At 43.0% G+C, this 25,595-nt stretch overlaps 1 protein-coding gene across 2 annotated transcripts in view; it reads left to right on the top strand.

Annotated features, from left to right (window-relative positions):
• alcama (activated leukocyte cell adhesion molecule a) overlaps positions 1-25,595 on the top strand; it is a 90,002-nt gene that overhangs the window by 36,387 nt on the left and 28,020 nt on the right. For both annotated transcript variants that reach the window (XM_083765306.1, XM_083765305.1), the window contains exons 2-4: positions 23,370-23,479; positions 23,966-24,185; positions 24,987-25,051. In XM_083765306.1, coding sequence (XP_083621432.1) covers positions 23,370-23,479; positions 23,966-24,185; positions 24,987-25,051 — 395 coding nt within the window. The remainder of the gene's footprint in view (positions 1-23,369; positions 23,480-23,965; positions 24,186-24,986; positions 25,052-25,595) is intronic.

Raw genomic sequence — 25,595 nt, forward strand, 5'->3', positions numbered from 1 at the left:
CTGGCGTAAATATCAATTCGTCCCGGCAGAACGGACTCGTCGCGGCTATATCTACCCGTTTGCGACCTAGTAGTTTGACTATTCTTTTACGTCGCGACAGAACGGGACACGTCACGGCTATATCTACCCTTCTCGACGTAAAAGGTAATTCGTTGTGGCGTGTGTGGACTCGTCGCAACAGAACGTGACTCGTCGCGGCTATATCTACCCGTTTGCGACGTAATGGTTGACTTTGTTATATGCCCGGTGCGCGGTGCCCTGCGCGGTGCCCTGCGCTGCCCTACGCCCACCGCGTGCACCTTGCCGGTCCGCCCTGCGCCCTGTGGCCTGGCACGTGTGCACGTGTGCCAGGCCACCGCGTGCACCATGCCGGTCCGTGGAGCCCTTCGCCGTCCCCAGGCGACCCTGCGTTCCAGAGCTGTCACATGCCCACCGAAAATAGCAGATCTACCAGCTCCTCTCCTACATACGGGATGGCCCCACCCCGCGTCTGTGGACCCCTGGGGGGGTGTGTGTGTGAGCGTCTGAGCTCCTATCTGTGTGCCTCCCCCCCCCCCCCCCCACCCCATGTGGACCCTTGCAGGGGGGGGGTCGGGGGGTCCCCCTATGCACTTTGTGTAGATGCTGCGTATCGCCTCATACTGAAAAAATTACTATTTTACGCACAGCGCAAGGCAATATGTGATTACGATCGTCCTTCTGGGGGGGGGGGGGGGGGGGGGGGGGGGGCTGGCCTACACAATAGATAACCTACCCTGGCCAACACAATAGATAACCTACAAGGACATATGAATTTAATTTATATACACGGCTATATTAATTTAGCCGATCATCAAAGCTCACCGCGCTCGTATAGCGCATTGACTGTCTGTCTGTCTGTCTGTCTGTCTGTCTGTCTGTCTGTGTCTCAATGACTTGCCTTAGGCGGATAATATAGACTACAAGTACTTTATTAAAGTAAAGTAAAAGAGTTCTCTGCGTCGTAGCGCATGCAGATAGGCAGATAGGGGGGGGGGGGCAGTTCTATAGGCAAGGGCAGAAGGTTCCTATAACGACAGTGGGTGCGTGCCCACCTTAGAGTAGCCTATATATTTTAAGGCACCCGCCCCGCAACTTATTATTATTGGCTTATTATTTTGCCACCAGCGGAGTTGACGGTTGACGCCGTTGTCTAGTATAGACTATAGGCCTGTGCCAGGATGATTTTAAATAAATATGTCTCTGTCTCTGCGTCTCTAGAGCTATAACATATATACTGTAGCACACATCATGTGTGACACATGTGCACACACACACACACACACACACACACACACACACACACACACACACACACACACACACACACACACACACACACACACACACACACACACACACACACACACACACACACACACACACACACACACACACACACACCGAGTACTAAGTATAAGTAGCATATAGGGTACGGCTCTAAAAACATTAAATACTGCGGGAGCATTACACTAAACAAAGTTGGATTTGTACATTGCAGAAACGTAACATAACGTAAGTGTTCTTATTATTGTCCGTCTGGGTTTTATAATGCAGTGTGAGTCCGCTCCGCGATAGCCGATCTGCAAGCTCACAACGCGTTGCGCTGATTGACAGTGCACGTGCAGCAGCTACTGTATAAAATTATATTTAAGTAGGCTACTTTTTTGTGTGACGTCTGTGTGTTATTGACTTCTTGTTCCTTAATGTGCAGGTTTATCAGAGCGATATAGTGCAGCTGTGAGTGAGTAGGCCTATAGCTGCTGCTGCTGCGTCCGTGCACCAATAGAGCGACCGCGGCAGCGGCACGTATGAAATATTAAATAAAAATATGTTGGGCTTCCGGGCGTCCGTTTCTGGACTGTACCAACGGGCTTAGGGCCGGACGGTCCCTTAACTCCACGGGCCCCTATATTTTAGGCCCGTGCAGGGCTCTAGTGTGTGTGTGTGTGTGTGTGTGTGTGTGTGTGTGTGTGTGTGTGTGTGTGTTAAATGTGGTCATTTAAATGTAGGCCTATTATATACACGCACCATACAAGCACCTATATTATATAATGTGTTATACAAATGGGCAATCAACATATAGCAGCACCCCCCACCAGCAGATGTATATAAACATGGAATTGCGCTATGATATTAAAATGGACTGAGCTGTGATTGTGCCGTACTGCGCCGGCCGGTGGCCACTGGCCTATTCTGCCATGCAGTATAAATGCATTATCATGCCTGTTGGTGAAATATAAACATCTAAAATGGTTCAGTAATAATTAGCATAAGTTATTATTAACGAAAAACATCTAATACTATTTTAAATTGGTCTAATAAAGTTAGTAACTAATCAGAAGCAGCAACCATTTTGTTTCAAACAACTATAGACCAATAAAATAGTAGGCTAGTATTTATGTTTTTCGTTAATAATAATACATGCTAATTATTATTGAACGGTAAGTACGCTGGTATGTACGCTAAGGTACACTATAAGCTTGTAGATCTGTTTATTTTAGTCAGAATCTCGTGTGTGTATGTGTGTGTGTGTGTGTGTGTGTGTGTGTGTGTGTGTGTGTGTGTGTGTGTGTGTGTGTGTGTGTGTGTGTGTGTGTGTGTGTGTGTGTGTGTGTGTGTGCGCGCGCACACACATCACATGTGCACACATGTGTGCTATATGTTATAGCTCTAGAGACGCAGAGACAGACATATTTATTTAAAATCATCCTGTCTCGCACGGCATATAGAGCCAATGAACGGAGCATACCCCCCCCCCCCCCCCCTCTCTCTCTCTCTCTCTCTCTCAGCACACGCTGTGCTGTGATATCAATCAGACGCAAATGATCATTGAGTAACGTTAGCTCTGACTCGCACATTATGTGAGATCACATAAAAGGCCTTTAATATAGCCACAGATCATATAGGAATAGGCTTGGGCACTACCCTACCATCTCTCTATAGTGGGGCACCGACGATCTGCAAGCTCACAACGCGCTGCATGTGGACGCAACACTTGGAGCTTGTAGATGCGCACCACAGATCATACAGGGCGTGTGTTCCAGCTAACCCTATAGCATAACACACACACAAGCAACAGTATAGACATCTATTCATCATTATTTATTTCAAATCAAAATACAATGTAATGCTGCACCACTGTCATGAAGTTCGCACGCACACGCACACGCGACACACACACACACACACACACACACACACACACACACACACACACACACACACACACACACACACACACACACACACACACACACACACACACACACACACGTTTGCTTTCATTCGCTGTATGATACATTAGGCGATATAGTACTAAACATCATGGCTCCTTTGAGAACCGTCAGGGTCAAAACCCGCTCGGAGCCATGGATGAATTCGGACATACTGACTGCAATGAAAGCCAGAGACAACAAATGCTCTGAACTTCTTAAATGCAAGTCCAAACTAGCCAAGTGCAAGCGCTTCGACAGTGATCTCCAAACCAAACTGCACAACCTAAAAGCCCAGTGTAACAAGCTAAGAAACGGTGTAATTGCCATGACCAAATCAGCCAAATGTAACTTTATCAATGATAAAGCCGAGGGAATCAAAAACAATCCTCGGGAGCTATGGAAGTTACTAAACAACCAACTAGGCTGTGGTCGGAAACTAAAAACCAGGTTTACTAACATAAACATCAAATCGAATAACACCCTCATCACTGACAAACTCGATGTAGCCAACCACTTGAACATCTTCTTTACAAACATTGCAACAAAGCTGGTTAGCAAACTGCCCTCCCACTCTGGGCGTTTTGGTGTAGAGCACATCAAAGCCTTCTACAAAAACCTTGGTGTTTGTAAAGATGATTTTAAAATGGCAATGGTAACAACCGAGGAGGTACTTAAAAAACTGAGTGCCCTCCAACCCCACAAGGCCACTGGCCATGACAATATTCCCTCCAAATTTCTCAGAGACTCAGCCTTTTCCATAGCTCCAGTCATCACCCACATAGTTAACCTCTCCATCAAACAGGGACAGGTCCCCCAAGATTTTAAACTGGCCAAAGTAACCCCCTTGTACAAAAAAGGGAGTAAATTAGAACCCGGCAACTACCGCCCTATTTCTATTCTAAGCTCCATCTCGAAAGTGATGGAAAAAATAGTCTATGAACAGGTTGAAAAGTATCTTGCCACTAATAAATTGCTGTACGAGTTCCAATCTGGCTTCAGAACATCCCACTCCACTGACACATGCCTCCTCTATTTGAGCGATCACATCAAACACGAGGTGGATGCTGGAAAATACTGCGGCATGGTCATGCTGGACCTCCAAAAGGCTTTTGACACCGTGAACCACTCCATACTGATTAACAAGCTTAAAGCTATTGGTTTTGATAGCACATCAGTGAGCTGGATGCAATCCTACCTGGAGGGGAGAGAACAGATGGTGGAGGTGAACGGAACACTGTCCCCTCCCCTCCCAGTGAGCTGTGGTGTCCCACAAGGAAGCATACTAGGGCCTTTACTGTTCCTAATCTATGTTAACGACATGACTTCAGCTTGTGACTGCAACTTGTTCCTGTTCGCAGATGACTCAGCACTGCTGGTCTCGGACAGGAACAAACTGCAGGTTGAAAAGACCCTCAGCTCTGAACTCGGTAGAATCTGCACCTGGCTCGCTGATAACAAACTATCCTTACACCTGGGAAAAACTGAATCCATCCTCTTCGGATCAAATAGTAAACTCAGCAAGGCAGATGGCTTCTTGGTTAGAGTGGGTGACAATATTATCACACGAAAAGATCAAATTACCTACCTAGGTTCCATCCTGGAGGCTAATCTTTCCGGTGATAAAATGGCCACCAACGTAATCAAAAAAGTCAATCAAAGAACAAGATTCCTTTACAGGATCTCCTCACTGGTCAGCAAAAACACCTTGAAGACCTTAACAGGAGCCCTCGTACAAGGTTTCTTTGACTATGCATCCACCTCTTGGTACCACAGCACCTCAAAGGCCCTTAAAACAAGGCTCCAGACCTCCCAAAACAAACTGGTCAGGCTCCTACTTGGCCTCACCCCCCGAACCCACCTCACCCCTGCCCACTTTGACAGGCTGGGATGGCTTAGGGTCGTCGACAGAGTACAGCATCTTGCAATGGGTCTGGTCCACAAGATTCGATACACCACCAAGATACCCATGTACCTGTCTAAATACTTCCTTAATGTAAACGAAGTCCACACCCACAACACCAGAGGGAGTGCAACAAACCATGTACAACCCAGATTCGGCACAAACAAGGGACTAAATTCTTTTCGCTCCTATGCCACCAAAATGTGGAACGCCCTACCAACAGTCATTAAGACATGTGAATCCCTTGACTCCTTCAAAACCGCTCTCAAAGGGCACCTACGGATGGCTGCAATTCGAAACTGGCCTCTGTAAAATCTGAATCCCCCCCACCCCCCCACCCCATTTCCCTCACTGTATATTGTATATTTTCCCAGTGCTTGTATATTTTCCCTTTTTTGCTTCCCATATGATGAATTCCTGTTCTGTTCTTTAGCTACATAGAAATGTCTATTTGTATGTCTCTAAATGGTTGTATGTCTTTAAATGTTTTGATGAATTGAACAATGTGGACCCTGTTGTAAACAAGTGTAATGCTTAATTGGGTCGTCCACTCACAGTTGACAGTCTTTGTATTGAGTTTGTGCTTAAAATGTACTGTAAATTCTACAAACTGTTAATAAATATTTCAATCAATCAATCAAAGACCCGCTGCGGCCCAGCGATAATCAACCGCTGTCCGCTGCGATGCGTGAGCTTGTAGATCAGATGCCGACAGACAGACAGACAGACAGACAGACAGACAGACAGACAGACAGACAGACAGACAGACAGACAGACAGACAGACAGACAGACAGACATGAAATGAAATGGTTCAATAATAACACACACGAGATTCTGACAGAATGCGGCGGCATGCTTAAAATAAACAGATCTACAAGCTTATAGTGTATACCATAGCGTATACATACCAGCGTACTTACCGTTCAATAATAATTAGCATGCATTATTATTAACGAAAAACATAAATACTAGCCTACTATTTTATTGGTCTAGTTCAGTTGATTGAAACAAAAGTCATGGAATTCAATTGCCTACATTCAGTATAGGCCTGGTTTTGATATAATGATGCAGGGAGATTTTCTGAGCCAGTCCGTGCCATGTCATTTTTTCAGATTAATATTTAAATCTTTAGTTGGAAGAATGCAATAGCATATCATAAGTGTTGACCATAATGGGACGGTTGGAACCAAATGAACCCCCGACGGCCGGCGCTATTCAGCTATAAGGCCTATAAACGATATGGCCATACAAATATGGTTATGTGGTGGTCTGTGACATGTCTGCGTGCGTGCGTGCGTGAAAGAAAGACAGAATACGACGCAATGACATGTCAAATTGTCAATTGTAGATCAGCTGCTTGTTATTTAAGTAGGCTAATATGAAGGCAGCGTCTCCGCAAACGTGGACACCCGTGGCCCCCCTTGATCCCCAAGGGTCCACGGTGACCCGTACCGCCCGGGGTCCCCGGACCCGTTTGGGCGGCCCGTCAGGTGGTTTTCGAGCTTGTGGATTTGTATTTTTAATATTGCTTGTCAAACGTTTAAGGCATATAGCCTATTTAATCTGATTGGTATAGCTCTGCATGGTTGCTGCTTCTGATAGCCTACTAACTTTACGCACGCATGCGACACACACACACACACACACACACACACACACACACACACACACACACACACACACACACACACACACACACACACACACACACACACACACACACACACACACACACACACACACACACACACACACACACACACACACACACACACACAAGAGCCCTGCACGGGCCTAAAATATAGGGGCCCGTGGAGTTAAGGGACCGTCCGGCCCTAAGCCCGTTGGTACAGTCCAGAAACGGACGCCCGGAAGCCCAACATATTTTTATTTAATATTTCATACGTGCCGCTGCCGCGGTCGCTCTATTGGTGCACGGACGCAGCAGCAGCAGCTATAGGCCTACTCACTCACAGCTGCACTATATCGCTCTGATAAACCTGCACATTAAGGAACAAGAAGTCAATAACACACAGACGTCACACAAAAAAGTAGCCTACTTAAATATAATTTTATACAGTAGCTGCTGCACGTGCACTGTCAATCAGCGCAACGCGTTGTGAGCTTGCAGATCGGCTATCGCGGAGCGGACTCACACTGCATTATAAAACCCAGACGGACAATAATAAGAACACTTACGTTATGTTACGTTTCTGCAATGTACAAATCCAACTTTGTTTAGTGTAATGCTCCCGCAGTATTTAATGTTTTTAGAGCCGTACCCTATATGCTACTTATACTTAGTACTCGGTGTGTGTGTGTGTGTGTGTGTGTGTGTGTGTGTGTGTGTGTGTGTGTGTGTGTGTGTGTGTGTGTGTGTGTGTGTGTGTGTGTGTGTGTGTGTGTGTGTGCACATGTGTCACACATGATGTGTGCTACAGTATATATGTTATAGCTCTAGAGACGCAGAGACAGAGACATATTTATTTAAAATCATCCTGGCACAGGCCTATAGTCTATACTAGACAACGGCGTCAACCGTCAACTCCGCTGGTGGCAAAATAATAAGCCAATAATAATAAGTTGCGGGGCGGGTGCCTTAAAATATATAGGCTACTCTAAGGTGGGCACGCACCCACTGTCGTTATAGGAACCTTCTGCCCTTGCCTATAGAACTGCCCCCCCCCCCCTATCTGCCTATCTGCATGCGCTACGACGCAGAGAACTCTTTTACTTTACTTTAATAAAGTACTTGTAGTCTATATTATCCGCCTAAGGCAAGTCATTGAGACACAGACAGACAGACAGACAGACAGACAGACAGACAGACAGACAGACAGACAGACAGACAGACAGACAGACAGACAGACAGACAGACAGACAGACAGACAGACAGTCAATGCGCTATACGAGCGCGGTGAGCTTTGATGATCGGCTAAATTAATATAGCCGTGTATATAAATTAAATTCATATGTCCTTGTAGGTTATCTATTGTGTTGGCCAGGGTAGGTTATCTATTGTGTAGGCCAGCCCCCCCCCCCCCCCCCCCCAGAAGGACGATCGTAATCACATATTGCCTTGCGCTGTGCGTAAAATAGTAATTTTTTCAGTATGAGGCGATACGCAGCATCTACACAAAGTGCATAGGGGGACCCCCCGACCCCCCCCCTGCAAGGGTCCACATGGGGTGGGGGGGGGGGGGGGAGGCACACAGATAGGAGCTCAGACGCTCACACACACACCCCCCCAGGGGTCCACAGACGCGGGTCGGGCCATCCCGTATGTAGGAGAGGAGCTGGTAGATCTGCTATTTTCGGTGGGCATGTGACAGCTCTGGAACGCAGGGTCGCCTGGGGACGGCGAAGGGCTCCACGGACCGGCATGGTGCACGCGGTGGCCTGGCACACGTGCACACGTGCCAGGCCACAGGGCGCAGGGCGGACCGGCAAGGTGCACGCGGTGGGCGTAGGGCAGCGCAGGGCACCGCGCAGGGCACCGCGCACCGGGCATATAACAAAGTCAACCATTACGTCGCAAACGGGTAGATATAGCCGCGACGAGTCACGTTCTGTTGCGACGAGTCCACACACGCCACAACGAATTACCTTTTACGTCGAGAAGGGTAGATATAGCCGCGACGAGTTCCGTTCTGTTGCGACGAGTCCACACACGCCACAACGAATTACCTTTTACGTCGAGAAGGGTAGATATAGCCGTGACGTGTCCCGTTCTGTCGCGACGTAAAAGAATAGTCAAACTACTAGGTCGCAAACGGGTAGATATAGCCGCGACGAGTCCGTTCTGCCGGGACGAATTGATATTTACGCCAGGACGTACTCGAATATACGTTGCGACGGAAAAATATACGTCGCGACATAGGTCGTCAGTCGTGAAGGCATTTCGCTCCACCTGGGATAATGACCAAAAACAATGTGGGGCTTATATCCATTAACTGAATTTCCCTGTCTCCTGCTGCAGTGTCCTTCAGAGATAAATTATGGTCACCGCATCACCAGCTAATCAGTAGGCCATGGCAGAATATTTAATTTAAGATGTTCTCACGATGATATATTCAATACAAAATTTTATTCCCAGCATTTGAGTGAAAGTGATACCACGAAATAGATAACCAAACTGTAGAAAAGTAAAACACATTGATGCACGTACAGTAGGTCACGACTCATGTCTTTGTTTGACAAAATTACAAAATCCTTTACAAATTGGATACCTTTGAAGTTCCCTATACTTGCATTTGAAAATAATGTCTTAACATGCCAGTTTATAGCCCCCAAAAATACTAGAGTAACATAATATAAAAGCTGCTGTTACATACAGTATTTCACAGTCTCGTAATATGATACCTAATCATAAGTGTAAGATTTATTGCTGTTGTTCAGTCCATACTAAACTGGTTCCCCTCAGGAGGGGATTCAGATTGATACAGATGGTATTTCTGTCATATAGTGGCATTATCATTGATGTGCATATGGCATTGCTATTGGCTTTTTTTGTTGCTAAAGACAAATTATCTGTTAAGTGCCAGTAATCCAATCCATCAGTGCCCATTGACCCTAGCAGCTTGGCTAAGGGCCACCAAAGGTGTAGTTTTACACAGGGGTGAGGGACCATGCAGATGGCACAAGTCTTTACTCTTTAAGTGCTGACATCCTATACATGGCGAGAGTTGGCGAGAGTCCCTTGAGTTTGAACCCAGCACCTCTCATGAGGAAAGAAATCAAACACCCAGTGCTTTAAGAAAGAGGAAACAAAGATAAGAATAAATACTAGAGATTAGCACTAGAGATTCAGAATCCTTTAGCCTGTTGAAATTACACTAAACCTGCAAATATTGTGAAGTTGTTGTGATCGTTTTGCTCTGAAAGCTGGCTATATGACCTTGATGAGATTTATTCATCTCACTGTTTTCATTGTCTGGCAAGAAGCAGTTTTTTTTGTTTAACCATACTCATCGATATGCCTCACCATGTCTTTAGGCACGGTAATGCATGTGAATCATGAAAAGCTGATCGTGTTTGGATGTGGAATTCCAAATGGAGGATTTACTGTGGATAGGTGGTATAGGGACTACGGAGACAGGCTATCTCTATACACTCCTTTTCTTTTTGATGGAAATGTTCAGATTTAAGGAGTGATATCTTGCCATGTGAAACTGTGTTGATGAGAGAGACAACGCCCAGCCATGGTCTGATCCATGGATTGGGCTGGAGGAGATAATTGCCATCTGCTCAATTACACTGCCGGGCCCTGGCACATTGGCTTGATTTCAATTACATCTTCTGAAATGAAATTACAGCATTTGTACTTTTGGCGTGGACCTCGGGGCATCATGTCCACCAGGTGAGGCCCATTATGGCTGTCTACTAAGGGTCACACCAGTCACCAACATCCACGCCACTATTATTACTTCCGAGTGACGCAGGGATTGAGGGTTTGAACGCTGAAAGTGGAAGTCATGACAAACATAGAGAATTACAGTTGAAGATTGATTGATTGATGGGTGGAGGCATTGGTTGAAATTGGTTGGTTCCAGCCTACACAAGCACATTTTTTACAGGAAGAATGGATTTTGATATAAGATTGACTTATTATTATTATGACTGTATATTAATTATTGGTGTTATTATTTTATTTGAACCCATTAAAACTGTTAAAAATCATTACAAATGAAAATGTGTCATTTTAGATTTTAGCATTGGCTATTCAAAAATAGATAGAAGCTCACAGAGCGACACTGCAAGTTTGTACATCTGCTATTTTTTAACATTCTTTAAAAGTCTTTAAAGAACTACTGGTTTAGACTGCATTGATTTTGTGTAATCAGCCTCAGCTCTTAATGGGTTAAAATATTGATAAATGCTGTTGGTGACCTATATCTAAAGTTATCTAAAGGGTTTAAGCAGTCTTTTTTAAATTTCATCTAGACTTTAAGAGCATTGCAGTTGTATTGCGCTCTCATCTGCCCCCCCTGTGGCAGTCCTCCATACAAGGTTATTATTCCTGTTCTTCTCTGCTGCCCAGAACATACAAGCCCCAGTGTTAGAGATTCACATAGATTTGGGCCTTTTATCCGTCTCCTTGAAGCTCCAATGTTCCTGCCTCGTTTGAGAAGGCAGGTTTCTTTCTTTTTCTTTTAGTTATTTTTTTTACAGCCACTGTTTTTGTTCTCTCCCGTCTGCCTTTATTTTGTAGATTGAACCACAATGTGGAAGAAAACATGGGCTTACCATGGAAGCTTCCACATTCCACCGTTAGTCTGCTTATATCTCTAAAAGCCCTTTACTCCTTTCAACTGAAATTACATGCCTAACATAACAGAAGATATGTTTAGTGCCATATAGTACAGTGAGTGCATATGCTTTGTTTTTCCTTTCTAGACATGACATGAGTGGATAAAGTGGGAATCAAATGCTCAACCTTGGAAGTTTTAATGCAGTGCTTTACCTCGTTACTATACAGGAGATTTACAACGTCTCTTAAATCAAATTGGCTTTTTATTCCAAGCTGTTGTCTGTCCTGCTAACAATGTTGTGTTTCTTCCTTGACAGAGCATTTAATTAGTTCTGCATTTAATCACACTATTGTGACTGGCATATCAATGTGTCTGTGTGATTGTGTCTATAGGCTTAATAGATTAAAGGCTTGGCTTTATATTAGAAATTAACCACATGAGCCCTAGCATCCCTGTTCTGGGCATACGTGAAAATTCGGCAGAAATGAGCAAATCTATAAGCTCACGCTTGTAGAGTTGTGGGCAATGTGACGCGCTGTGATCTGTAGATTGCTGGTTTGATGTAAAACAAAGTGTATAGGGTTTAAAGTGGTAAAGGGCTAATGGGCCCTGGTGGTGTTTCTGTCTCTCACTCTTGTCTCTTCCTGTTGAGATGCTTTATTGTTTTTCTTTCTTATTGATTTCCTTTTTCTGCCCAGGTACAAACAAACAGATAAATCAGGCAGGAAAAGGCATAGGCTACTAGCATTTCAAACATAATGTGAAGCAACAGCTTAGAGTAGATGTATCTAGTATAGTTAGTTATGCAGTTATGCAGTCCATGCATTAAGTGACTGTTATCCTGGGTGCTGTCTGTCCCCCATACACATGTCACGCACACACGCACGCACACACACACACACACACACACACACACACACACACACACACACACACACACACACACACACACACACACACACACACACACACACACACGTACAGTCAGCTCAAGGGGATTCGTAGTTCTGGAACAATAATTCGTTGTAATCACTTCTATTCAGAAATTGATGACTTCTAATTGGGTGTAGTTTAATCACATTTTAGCTTAATGAGTAATACATACTCAAATTAAGGACTACAGTATCGGCGTCAGTGTGGGTGTGGGTTACTAAACTTGTATTGCTGTAAACACATAGATCATTATTATTAATTTGACAGTTATTTTTTTTATATATATAGTTTAGTAGTTTTAATCTTCAATCATCCTATTAGGGACATCAATGACTTTCCATCTTTTAACTGACTGTTGAGTTGTGTATGCGTCTGTATGCTACACTCTAAACGACAGGAATAAAATGAAACTGTGGCTATACAGGAAGTCTGTTGCGCCCATAATTTACCAGAATTTGCTCTATGAAATATATATGAAATGAGCTGTAAGCACTTAAGCACTGAGCAGAATGTGGCCAAAGATATTGATTTTAGCCTGTTAAGAGGTATGTGAGTGGTGTTGTTGACAAGTGCAGTCGATTGGCGCCTATTCCCATGTTCATTGTCGCCTTCCCTGACATGGTTGACCTGAGTGTCACCTATGTACTTCCCTGACTGTTACCCGGCGGTTGACCTGCGTTGCCTGACTGAAACTGGTTCGACTTGTTCCACTTGTTCCACTTATTATTAGTCTCGCGTTTCCAGACTGTCGCCTCTCAAATGCCTCGGTCATACAGTCTGGAGAACGGAAGCTCTGATCATGAGTAAAATATAAAGCGGAAGTGAAGACTCCTCCCCACTTCCGTTTTGTCTTTACAGTCACGCAAATGTATCCAAATATAAATAGAAATCATCTAAACATATGTAGATTGCTGCTTAGCAGAAATGGAAATAAAAAAATAAGCTTTCAAGATATTTTAAAATATATTCTTGTGAACGGAAATGACAAACAGATTTGGGATTTTGGGAGGTGTAGTTCCAGACTCTACCTGTATATAGCATTCAGAGATTGTGGAATAGATGTCTGGCTACACAAGACTAACTTATTACCTACCTCACTCTTTCTCAACCTGTGGGCCACAGTATTTGGGGAGGGGTCCCCTAGATAACAGTGAAGTGACAATTTAAGGACTTTTAAGAAAAGACCATTACTGCATCAACAAACTATATTGGTCAAACATAAAAACTGGTCAAACATTGGCCAAATTCCAAAATAATATGAGAAAGAGGCAAAAATTGTGAAAATAGACGATCCAACATGCTTGTTGGGGTGGGGGGTCCCCAGTTCAAATATGATTATCAACCTACCTCGCAAAGCAGGTTGATAATAAGATAATAATGTCTCTTTCAAATATAATGGTGGAAGGAGCCAGATGTGTACTACCTGTCACTCAGGTACGTATGAGACGTCGCGTGGGCTAACAATAAACATGCTCTTATCTTTATGCACAATTGCACATGTCACACAAAGTAAACGACAGGCAGCAGGATCACCGATCCTCCCCTAAATACAGCATCCCTTTTTATCCCACTTGCGCAGTCTGCCTTTGATCACTGCCATGGCAGGGGACTCTTTTGATGACTCATAGAGATGCATCTCTCTATCTCTCTGTCTCTTACACAACCCCACACAAACACACACATTGATGCTTGGTGTGTGTGTGTGTGTGTGTGTGTGTGTGTGTGTGTGTGTGTGTGTGTGTGTGTGTGTGCGTGTGCGTGTGCGTGTGCGTGTGCGTGTGTGTGGGAGGAGAATTTGATCAACAATATCGCCATCATTTTCATACCATAATGTATTATTTTTTTCTTATTATTTATCTTTATGGAAATCTTATGGTGTGTGAATGTGTAAACAAACATATGATTACACCCAAAAACTGGATGTTTAGAACATAAAAGGTTCCACTATACTATATATACTGTAGATTATATCTGCAATATGATACTGAAATATTGTGACATTTAATTTGACCGTACATGTGGAAAAAGGTAAAGTATGAACCTTCATGTAACCAACTTGAAAAGTTCATGCAGCTTGCTCGCTTAATGGTGACCCTAATCATATCTGATGTACTGCTGTGTTATTGGAAATCTATAAGTAGATGCATTTGTGCTGACTGCCCAACTCCTGTAGGCTGCATGTACTGTATAAACACCTAAATGCATACAAGAATTGCACTTGTTAAGGGCTTCTAGGCTGCTGTAATTTTCACCGTCAGTTCAGTCAGATAACTCACGAATAGATGTACACAAGTGTGCATATAACATTATATCTTGGCGTTCAGCTCGGCTACATTTTTCTCCCTGCTCGGCACAATTATACAACCATCATTAACCATTAAGAGCAGGGAGATAGTGTCACGGTGCGACTCAAGACAAGTAATATAGGACCCAAAATGCTGAACAGACAGGCAGGAGCAGAGAAACGTCAAATTAAAGTATTTATTATACTGAAAACACTAGGTGAACATAATGGGAACATAAGGAACTGAGGGTTTAAGTAGACACAGGGATCACAATACACAGGTGAACAGAACAATCAACACTGGGATTGGCAAGGAGACTAACAGGACACAGGTGGAGAAAACTAGTAATCACAAGGAGGTAAGACAAGACAGGCAAACACAACTAGGCAGAACAGGAAACACTAAGGCATCACTACATAATAAAAGTACACAGTAGTATGCAGATTATAGTTAATGACAATACAGTTCGTGACAGATAGATATACAATAACAACCCCCCATGGGGAACAGAAACAGCAGAGCCCACCGGTGGTGCTGGGGTGGCGGTGGGAGCAAACAGTGCATAACAACACCAGGAACACATATGCAGAGGAAGGAACGCAGGAAGAATCCAGACTTAGGTGAGCCCGATTGGGCAGCTGATTGCCACATCAGCGATGGGTCTTGCATAACACTGAGTATATCTGAACTAACTCTGCAAGCTACGTATCATTTAGCTATCTCAAACAACACCAACTTCAAATATTTGTCTGCTCACATACAAACACACGCTAGGTTTCAAGCTTTCACTTTATGTGGTGTTATGCTAATGCAGCGTGTTAATCAAGGTTATCCGTGAACAAGCTCTAAAATCTGAAATATCTGGGCAGCAGCAGCCAACCACCACCAGACACATTTCCCATTGAGTCTGCGAGGTGAACAGATGCAGAAAGATTTACTTTTGCATAAATATATAGGCAACAAATGAACCGATTAATGAACAACTTACAATCTATGGTCTGCTTAAGCCGTGTCATAGTGTTCATCTCATGCTTCAATTGATAGATGCTTTTATTGCCATTGCATAAACGCAAAGAAAACCTAATTGGTCAACAATCAATTCCACCAAAAACATTCACCACCCCACTGGGGATTTTAAAATTCACTGGTGACCATCCATCACCAACAGACTAGGCATTTTTGTGGGGGGAAAAAAGCATATAAGCATATAGGCAACGCTCTGAGGATTGTATGGACCATTCTCAACTGAACAGAATGGTTTTCCACGCACAATGTTTGATGTCAGTTGAACACGAGGCCAGTGCGCCCAGGCGAGCCTTTTTTCTTTTTAATATATTTTTTATCCCACGATTTTGTAGCCCATTTTTCACCCGTGTCAATCTTCAAATGTGATCCTGGGCTCTACACACCCTCCACCAACCTAGTCCCCATATATGGGGGACAAGGGGAGAGCAACTGACTTGAACTCATGCTTCCTTCATGCCTCAGGCGAGCCTTGAGGCGAGTGCCTGCCATGCGCTGAGCAGCCGATATGGCCTTGGGAGTGATCAAGCTGCACGGTCCGACTTGGCAATCCGTGGTGGATGGCATTGGGATCCTTTAGGAATTTAACGATTCCGGTTCCTTAACAATTCCCTCTTAACGGTCCGATTCCTTAATAGTTTCTTTTAACGATTCCTAGGGTCCCAGGTCTGTAATTCTGAGAATGTACAAATGGAACCACATGGAACATTATGGGTCAAGTGTGGTTTTGTATGGTCCCGTTAATATTAACCTCGCAGCAATATTTTAAAAAGATAGTCCTCATGATAGGATTATTAAGGCCAGGCAATGTTTTACTCTGATTGCGGTTATTTGCAGAATACATTATTTTCCCTTATGGGTCCATCTGATTCCATGTGTACAGTACTCTCTCTCAGAGTGATGGTGGTCCGTGACATGTAAAGGTTTGAGAACCACCTGTATTGTAATCGTATAGCAGACGTGATCCAGAAACCATTCCAAATGTGATGGAACTGATTCCAGTTCCTCAATTCCATTTTTCATTATGTTAAGACGGCATTGTCTTGCTCAATTATTTCACGTTTATTCTCACACTACAGCAAAACTAAACTTATGTTTAGTAGTGTGTGGGGAATAATGCACCTATTATATAATAGGTATTATTTGTTGATTGTTTTGATGAATGATCACTGATATTGATTTAGATTTTTGATTTGGATGTCTTTTTGATAGTCTTCCAAGAGTTTATTCAGAAATAAATAAAAACATTGCAGAATACATTACATTACAAAATAGTAAATACTGTACATGACAGAATACACTAATGATAAAAACAACAGTCACATCACAGCATACACCAAAATACATAAATACTCACTCACACAGTCATAAACCTGACCACATATCATTCAAGAAAGATTAGCTGCATCGATTTGTTTTCAGGGAATTCAATCATTTTAATGTCGTTGATTGGCTGGTGACGCAAACTTTCCAAGTTCTATTTTGACTAGCCTCGGAAACCCAGACGTTTTTAATTTCCAGGGAGAAAAAAAAAAAGTCTGGGACCGAGTCCACTTCAATTCGGCATAGAGTAGCGCAAACGTCGATCACTCTCTGCTGATTAACGCACACACGTACACACACACTCCTCTCTCTCTCTGTCACTCTAATTAATTAGTCTCATGTCGCGCAGCTACGTCTAGATTCTCCCGGTGGATCCTGTGTTATTTTTGTCACCCAGTTACCCTTTTCCACATATACCTTTAAAATTTTGATTTATTTACTGTAGGCCTACATTAAAGTAGTAGTTTTTTTTTTCATTCAATGTTAAAATTCCAGATTCTTTGCAGTTTCACCATAACAAACACATAGTCAATAGTCATAGTCATGATAAATGGAGCATAAAAAGTGAACCCAACACGTATTGCACTTGCTGTAGCAGGAGTTATGTATTGCCCTTGGGGAGGTGGTAGTTGTTTTGGAGGGGGGGGGGGGGGGTTATGGGTTCAGCAGCATGTCCACGGCTCTGGGGAAAAAGCTGTTTCTCAGCTTGCCGGTTCGTGTGCGTATCAGTCGAGAGCTTGCCTGAGGGTAGAGTGATGAACGGGTGGGGGGTGGGGGGGGGGGGGGGGGGGGGGGGGGGGGTTGGGGGGGAGAGGACTGTGAGGGGGTCTCTCATGATGTTAGAGGCCCATTTGTGGGGTGGTTGTCTCTCAGTTTTGGGAACGGGGAGTCGTTCTGACTAGCCACGTACTGCTGTAGTGCGACTAGTGTGTCAGGCAGTACTGCACAACGGCATGGATGCTCAGGATGCTCTCAATAGTGAAGTGGTAGATCAGCAGTTTGTTCCCTTCAGCAAAAAATGTATCTGCCCCATCATGCACTGCCTCTTTTTTTTTTACAGTACCGTATATATCCATGTTAGTACAAGATATGAAAATACAGCGACCTAAACATTGAAGATATGGACAACAATCTTGCAATCTTAATTAATGAACATATTGACTGCCATTGGCCTGCACCGGGCCATTGTTTGGTTACAATTCCAATTAGGCTGAAGAAACTGCAAATAATACCCCGGGCGGACCCAAATGATTAAATTAGGCTATTATTTGGGTGTATAATACGCAAAATGGTCTGTCAGATCCCGGGGGATTAAAAGGAACTGGGTGGCTAATTGAGGCGTGCGTGCGTGTTTTCACATCTGCCTTTTATAGCGCCACCCAACTAGCGCCGACTTTTGTGAAACACATTTTTTTTATATTACTCCTCCAGATTCTGTCCAAAGATCAGGCTGAGGAATAAATCCCACCCTTTTCACATTGGCCTGTTATAGTGCCACCAACAGGTGGATTTTTTTTTAGAAATGGCACCCTTTTCACTTTGGCCTATTATATCGCCACCAGGAGGCCTGTGCCCAGAGGGGCACTTCTTCTAGTTTGCACTGTACTGTAAAAAAGTAGACCACATTAGTTAAAACGTTTGTATTGTAGGACAGAGGCATACACCACAGGAAGTGTCAATTATCTGTCTCCAAACATTTTGCGCATTGAGCAAAGTTAATTGCGCATGGCAAAGTCGATAAGGCCCCTCGCACTCCACATCCTCCTGTGTGTACCCCCTTGCACTAATGATTTTAAGCATTGGACAGGCCGAGGTGAGGTGAGGACAAGTGAGGAGCAGGGAGTGTTTGGGTGACAATAAAATAAATGTAGGAAACTGTCTCAGTATACTTGCTTGTCGTGTTCCTCTCAGTGGAGTCAATAATGTGGAATATATGGGATCAGGACCACTTCCTACCACCACAGTTTTTTTACCCGAGGCAGTGAGGCTTACAAACAAGCCTCGCTGACAGATGTCTGGGATTGTATAGCACACCAATCTCACTGAGACAAATTCCTTGTGTGTGCACTCGACTGCATTGATAATCACCGGAGGGCCATGTAGTAGGGTTTAGAATTGACAGATTGAGTTGGCTCATTAACAGGCAAATGTGGAGATTGCATTCACCATCTCTTAAACTACTTTGTCTATACATTCAACTTTCTGAAAATGTAGTGAAATGTAATGGAAAATGCTGCTTGGAAATGTTCTGCCCCTCTGCTTGGCTGCACCAGCTGGCCAAGATGCATAAATTGTACAAAACTGACAAGTTTCTCATTTTAAATATTTTCTCAAACTTTTTCTCTCTCCATGTACTGTTTGCAGCTTTTAGTCACCAAGAACTGATAAGAGGTTGACATAACCTGTCTTTGTGAACAATGCTTTGCTACAAAAGAGAGCCTCACTGGCTTGAAATAGAAGCCTCTTTTGTTAGCCAGACACCATAGACTGAATGACTTGTGTGTTGAAATGTGAGAACTGGTGTGGTGTGGTCACATAGACAAACATACCGCTGTATAGTCTATCTTTCTTTTCACTTTTGCCATCTCTGAATTTGATAACGCCAATCTCTCTTTGGACAATGGCAATGCACAGTGCATTGGGCAAGGAATACTTTTGGAGTGTGACCTACTTTTAGCAATATTCGTAACCACTAATTGAAACCCTATACTTCATCGTATGACAAATAGTGAAATATTCTCACATCTTTTTAGAATGTTTGAAAATGTTCGACTAATAAGGCTTGGCAAATAGGGATGCCAGCCAGGTTGAAAGTGGTTAGAAAGTCTATAATGTCTGCAAATTATGCAGTTGGACACACCTGTTGTTATAAGACTACATTATCCCAGGCTCAGTATTACTAAGCCTTGCTGTTCCCTAGTACTTTAGCCTGGTGGTGATGCTGGCTTCTCCTACGACTTGGTGCTAATGGTGCTTGAAATGCATTAAGCAGGAGTCCTGACTCCTATTGCTTTGTTGTGGGGAAGAACCTGAGCTGTGTTTGCTCATCTCCTTTCCTACCGTCCGTCCTCGCCTACCTCCCTTATCCCCTTCATAACCTGTTGCTATGACACTCTACACCTGCGTAGGTACAGAGTAAACACCTCCAGTCCAGCCTTGTTTACACAAGCCCTGAGATAATGATAAACCTGTGGTGTGTGTGTGTGTGTGTGTGTGTGTGTGTGTGTGTGTGTGTGTGTGTGTGTGTGTGTGTGTGTGTGTGTGTGTGTGTGTGTGTGTGTGTGTGTGTGTGTGTGAGGATAGGAACACCTGACTATTCTGAAATGTCCTTGGGATAACTTTAGCCCACCCTATCTCTCCTCTGTCTCATTCGGATCCACAGGGCACCACATACGTGTGTGTGTGTGTGTGTGTGTGTGTGTGTGTGTGTGTGTGTGTGTGTGTGTGTGTGTGTGTGCGTGTGTGTGCGTGTGCGTGTGCGTGCGTGCGTGTGCGTGCGTGTGTGTGTGCGTGCTCTGAGGTTTGAGACACACAGCTACTTTTGGAAGAAAGAAAAACAACAGTCTAATGAAATTCACACGGTTTGTTTATTTCCTCCCTCTGTAGCAGCGGTTCGTTAGCCCCTGTGCATAGTTCCCTCATGCCTTGTGCCTTGCATTACCCCAAATCACATGCAGCTATTTTTTCATTGCCACCATTGTACCATCCCTAATGTGGCACAAAGTACTTGGGCTGAATAAATTGCCAGGACCAGATTTTGAGAGGTGTTTTATGCCTGAACATACACACACACACACACACACACACACACACACACACACACACACACACACACACACACACACACACACACACACACACACACACACACACACACACACACACACACACACACACACACACACACACACACACACACACACACACACTTTGTGCTTACACAGGAAAAGAAAATGCTATGTTTTGCATAACAGAAGAGTAAACATATTAACCCCCTTATTGCTAGATTTAATAACATCTTATTGTGCATTGGGCCAGATTTGGCGACTTTTTGAATGGCAATCGAAAAATGTGAGATATGACCACAATGTCACGAAATGTCTAATTTTAAAGCCCCACTTCTATAGTTTACACCGAAAAAAGAATTATGATTCTAGCTTGTTCCATCGTTTACTTATAAGCATTTTAGTACACCTTGGTTTGACTTATCACTGAAACCAAGGTCTACTAAAAAGCTTATAAGTAAACGATTCTTTGATTGGCTTATTAGAATCCTATTGAAATTTAACCCATACGATCAATTGAAGCTTTTTTGGGGGGGTTAAATTTAATTCTATATTTTCCCTACACATTAAAGACCTGTGAGATCCTTTTGGTTGTAAAACTTCAATTGATCACTCAGGATTTTGACGGGGCTTTACACAAAATGATATATCTATCCAGACGTTGCTTTATTCTAAGCTTTCAGTCTGTGTCTGACCTTCATCAGAACATAACCTGAAAAAATATGACTTTGAAACTTTCATGTGCATTAAATATATACTTTCTTATTGCTGTATACTGCTACTGAAACTGAACCCTATCTCTTTTGCTTGAAACCCAAAGGAATTCATGAATAAATAATGCTTTACGACAGTAGGGACTAAGGGAGTTTAGAACCATTTCTGAGTGTGCAATGGAACAGTGCAAAGTGCAAACAATGCGAAATCTTGCATAGATGGAAAAGTATGGATGCACATTCTTTTTATGATGAAAAGATGAAAAGTAAGTAAATAAGTAATTAAAGGTCAATAATTTGATTCTGGAGTTGAGTGTAATTAATAATGCAACTCCCCTCTCATTTAAAATATTTTATTGACGTAATTATTATAACAACCATAATGCTAATACATAACATACAGTAGTAACAGAATATCAATTGTTTTATGATCTATATGGTTTAGCTTCAGTTTATACCTGTTCTATATTTACAGTAGCACTAAAGTAAAAATAAAACACTAGAACATTGGATGCGTAACAAGGAAGAGCATCAGATTTCAAGATTGTGCTTTAAATTGTTACATCTTGTGACTACACGTACATAAGACACACAGTCTTATGTAAGACTCTAGTCTTATGTGACTAGAGTCTAGTGACTAGACTAGTCACTAGAGTAACACATCGTTTGTTCATTTTCCTTCAGACAATGCAGCAGCAACGGTAATATTAATAATACTAATACTACAAAAGTGCAAAAAATGGTGCAAAAAATGGCAAAAAAGAGAGAACATCAGCATACACATGCATATGACCTTGGTATATTACTTATATACACCAACAGCATTTTTTCAGTAGCTGCCACATTACTTCATGTAGCCCAAACAACAACTTGCACCGAGCAACAACCCAGAAGCCACTTCAGTCAGTGGTCTGTCACTTTCCGGCAATCTTTTTGGTCTCACCACTTTGGAATGAGCAGAATTTGAACCGCTGCCTGTTCTGCCTGTTTAGCTGAAAGCTCAAAGAGAAAGAGTTGGAGCGTGAAGACCAAGAACTCACCGCCCCTTCACTCTGCTCTGACCTCCCTCCATCCATCTTCTCCCGTCCACAGTCCTCCCCCCACCCCCAGCATTGCACATGAGATTACTTTGCCGCCATAGCAACCTCCATCCTCACTACTTTAATGTGTGCCATTGATAGTGAATGGGGGAGGGAAGTAGCTGTTGACTTTGCATTTGTGAATGGAACCGCCATTTTTAACCATGACACTGCACTGCCGTGTGTGTTTCTGGTTCTTCTTCACCCTCTGAATTACAACCATCTGTACCTGAACACTATGAAAGCATCACTATTCACTACCATATCCTTCCTCTGTCTGTCATTGTGTAGCTCAGTGTTTCTCATTTCAACACCCGCATCAGGCCATGAACCCCCCATTTGAGAATTTATTTTTAACTTATGGGACCCAAATTTACACTGTAAAGTCCTCAGTGTTAATTTAACTGATAGTGTACAACTGGAACCCTTTGGTTCCATGTGTACACTGTCAGTGTGACAGACCCGTGAAGGTAGCTTTTCCGAGAGTATTCCAAAATTCTCCATCGTCTATTATTGCTATTCATCGCACAACATAGTATAGCGCTTAATTGGTTAAGGCACTGCGCATTGTCTTGTGCTAAAACACCTTCAGCTGTGTAATACGATATATCACAGCCTTTGTGTGTTATTGCTTAAAGAGAAGAGTGTGCCTCTGCCTCAGTCACTTCCACAGCCCAGATTGTCCTTATCTGCATTCCAATCGCCGACTATCTGGTCACAAACTACCTCCTCTGACAACTGTAATCTTCTGATCATTTGCAGGTAAAACGCTGTTGAGACGGATTGCTGATGTCACGGTGTACCCAATAAGAACACACTGTTTTTCTTCTTGTTTCATAGTGCGGAGCCTGGAAACCGTTATCGGCCTGTACGGAGAGACCATTGTAGTGCCATGCATGCATGATGCAACAGCACCAGGGGACAAATTGATGTTCACCAAGTGGAAATACGTGAGTATCCGTTAGTCTGCTACACTGTCAACTGTAATGTAAAGATATTTCATTCATCAGTATAATAATAATAATAAAGTACAGACATGAGGACGTTCAAGATCCAGAAAAAAAACAACTTTAACATAAATTCTGTTATGTACCCTTACTATCACCATTTGACAAACGTGTAAGATTATAAAATATGGATGCTTGTGCATAACACATTTGCAATACAGCACTAATATGGAAAGACAGAATTAAGATTTTCCTCTCATGTCAAATATATATTTTAATCAAGATCCTATGAACGACAAGATAATAGGAGCAAAATGCACTATTCAATTTATTTCTTATTTATTTATTTATTTTATTCACAATTTAATTACACAGTAACATCCTCTGAGAGGGTTAGATTAACATTGAGGATTTGACTGTGTAGCCTAGGTTTAAAGTGGTTATACGTGTTCCCAGTCAACGCAATCATTTCTTCCCTTGGTCCTTCAGGAGAAAGACGATGGCACTGCAGGTTACCTGATGCTCAAACAGGCCCAAAAGGATGAAGCCATTGTGCAAGCCACCGACAGCTATGCCACGCGGGTCGACATGGCCGACAACTCCAGCCTGCTGATCAGCCAGGGCACACTGAATGACCAGAGGATCTACACCTGCATGGTGGTGTCTGAGTCCAACCTCCGGGAGTATCCCGTCACTGTGGTGGTTTACAGTAAGTCCCGTGCATACAAACATACACATACGGCAAGTCACATGTTGGGTTGTTAAGAACAGAGTGATGATTTTACCTGGACTAAGAGAAAAACTGTAGCATACTAAACATAGGGGAGGGGGAGTAGGCCAATTAATAAACCGGATTTCAAGGAGCAAGTGGAATAGCCCATATAAAATACATTTGCAAAGACCTTTTTTTGGTTTGTTTAGGGTGCAGTCACACCAAACCTTGGTGTGACTGTGGTTTGTGTTTTGTTGCCATTTGAAGACTTGTATAAAAATGTTTTATAAAGAACACTTCGTTTCCATTGAAAAGCATTGGCAGACTCCCCTCGCATAGGTAGAATCAAAGTTCAGTGTCACCGCAGCCTTAAGCTGGAAGCTCTCGTTCTTTTTTAAATTCCCAGGAAATATACTCATAATGAGCTCATGACCTTCTCACAATCTTACCGAGCAGCAAAGACAGCGGCCAATATTTCCTCCATGACTTTTTAGAATCCACAACTTTCCTCACAGCATATTTAATAAAAAAAATGTATCCTCTCTGTTGCAAATTCTGCTGTGTATAATTAACTTCTTTGACTTGTTTATATCATTTGTATTTTGTCTTGTTACATTTGTCTATGTACTGTTTGTTGATAAGAGATACCTAGGGTTGTGGCTCTTTCGGAGTGGGAACTTGTAGGAGGGGTAACATACACACCTTTTTGTATGGTATTGTTTTATTGACCATACTATTCTTTTGGGAAATATTAATAAAGAAAACAAAAACTGACCCTCTTTATGTTTGTGTTTACAGAGAAGCCGGCGTCCCCTGAGATTATGAACAAAGCCAAAATGCTGGAGAAGGATAAACTAACAACGGTAAAAAGTCACTCTAAAATCCCTTTTCTGCAATTGAGAAGTGAACGTATGCCCTGTTTGCAGGTGCACACATGTACCCAAATGCATATGTGCGCCCTCACAAAAAGGAAGCCACTGTATTCTTTTGAAATCATACTCTACCGTAGCGTAAACTAGTGTGGGGAGTTCACTGCTAATGAAGTCCCAGCTGGTAAGCGTACTAAAATTGTTTTATTGCTGTAGCACCACATAAACCAGTTATTTATCTCCAAACCACCATTGTGAGTTGTGTAATAGCACACTTCTCTCCATCTGGCTTGGTTAGGGACACTTTGAAGGAGAAATAAATAAATAAAAAGTTACTGTTTTAACTGTATGACAGTGCATGACTAACAGTCACTAGCTTGCTCAAAGCCTCGTAGTATCTTGATGAATATGTAAGCACCCATGGTTTTCATGACTCACAAAAACACGCACGCACACACACACACACACACACACACACACACACACACATGCGTGTGTAGACCTTCAGAATTGCAGATCATGGATGCTACGGTCTACT

Source organism: Protomyctophum parallelum, assembly GCF_964188405.1.
Source record: "Protomyctophum parallelum genome assembly, chromosome: 1".
NCBI classification, from domain to species: Eukaryota; Metazoa; Chordata; class Actinopteri; order Myctophiformes; family Myctophidae; genus Protomyctophum; species Protomyctophum parallelum.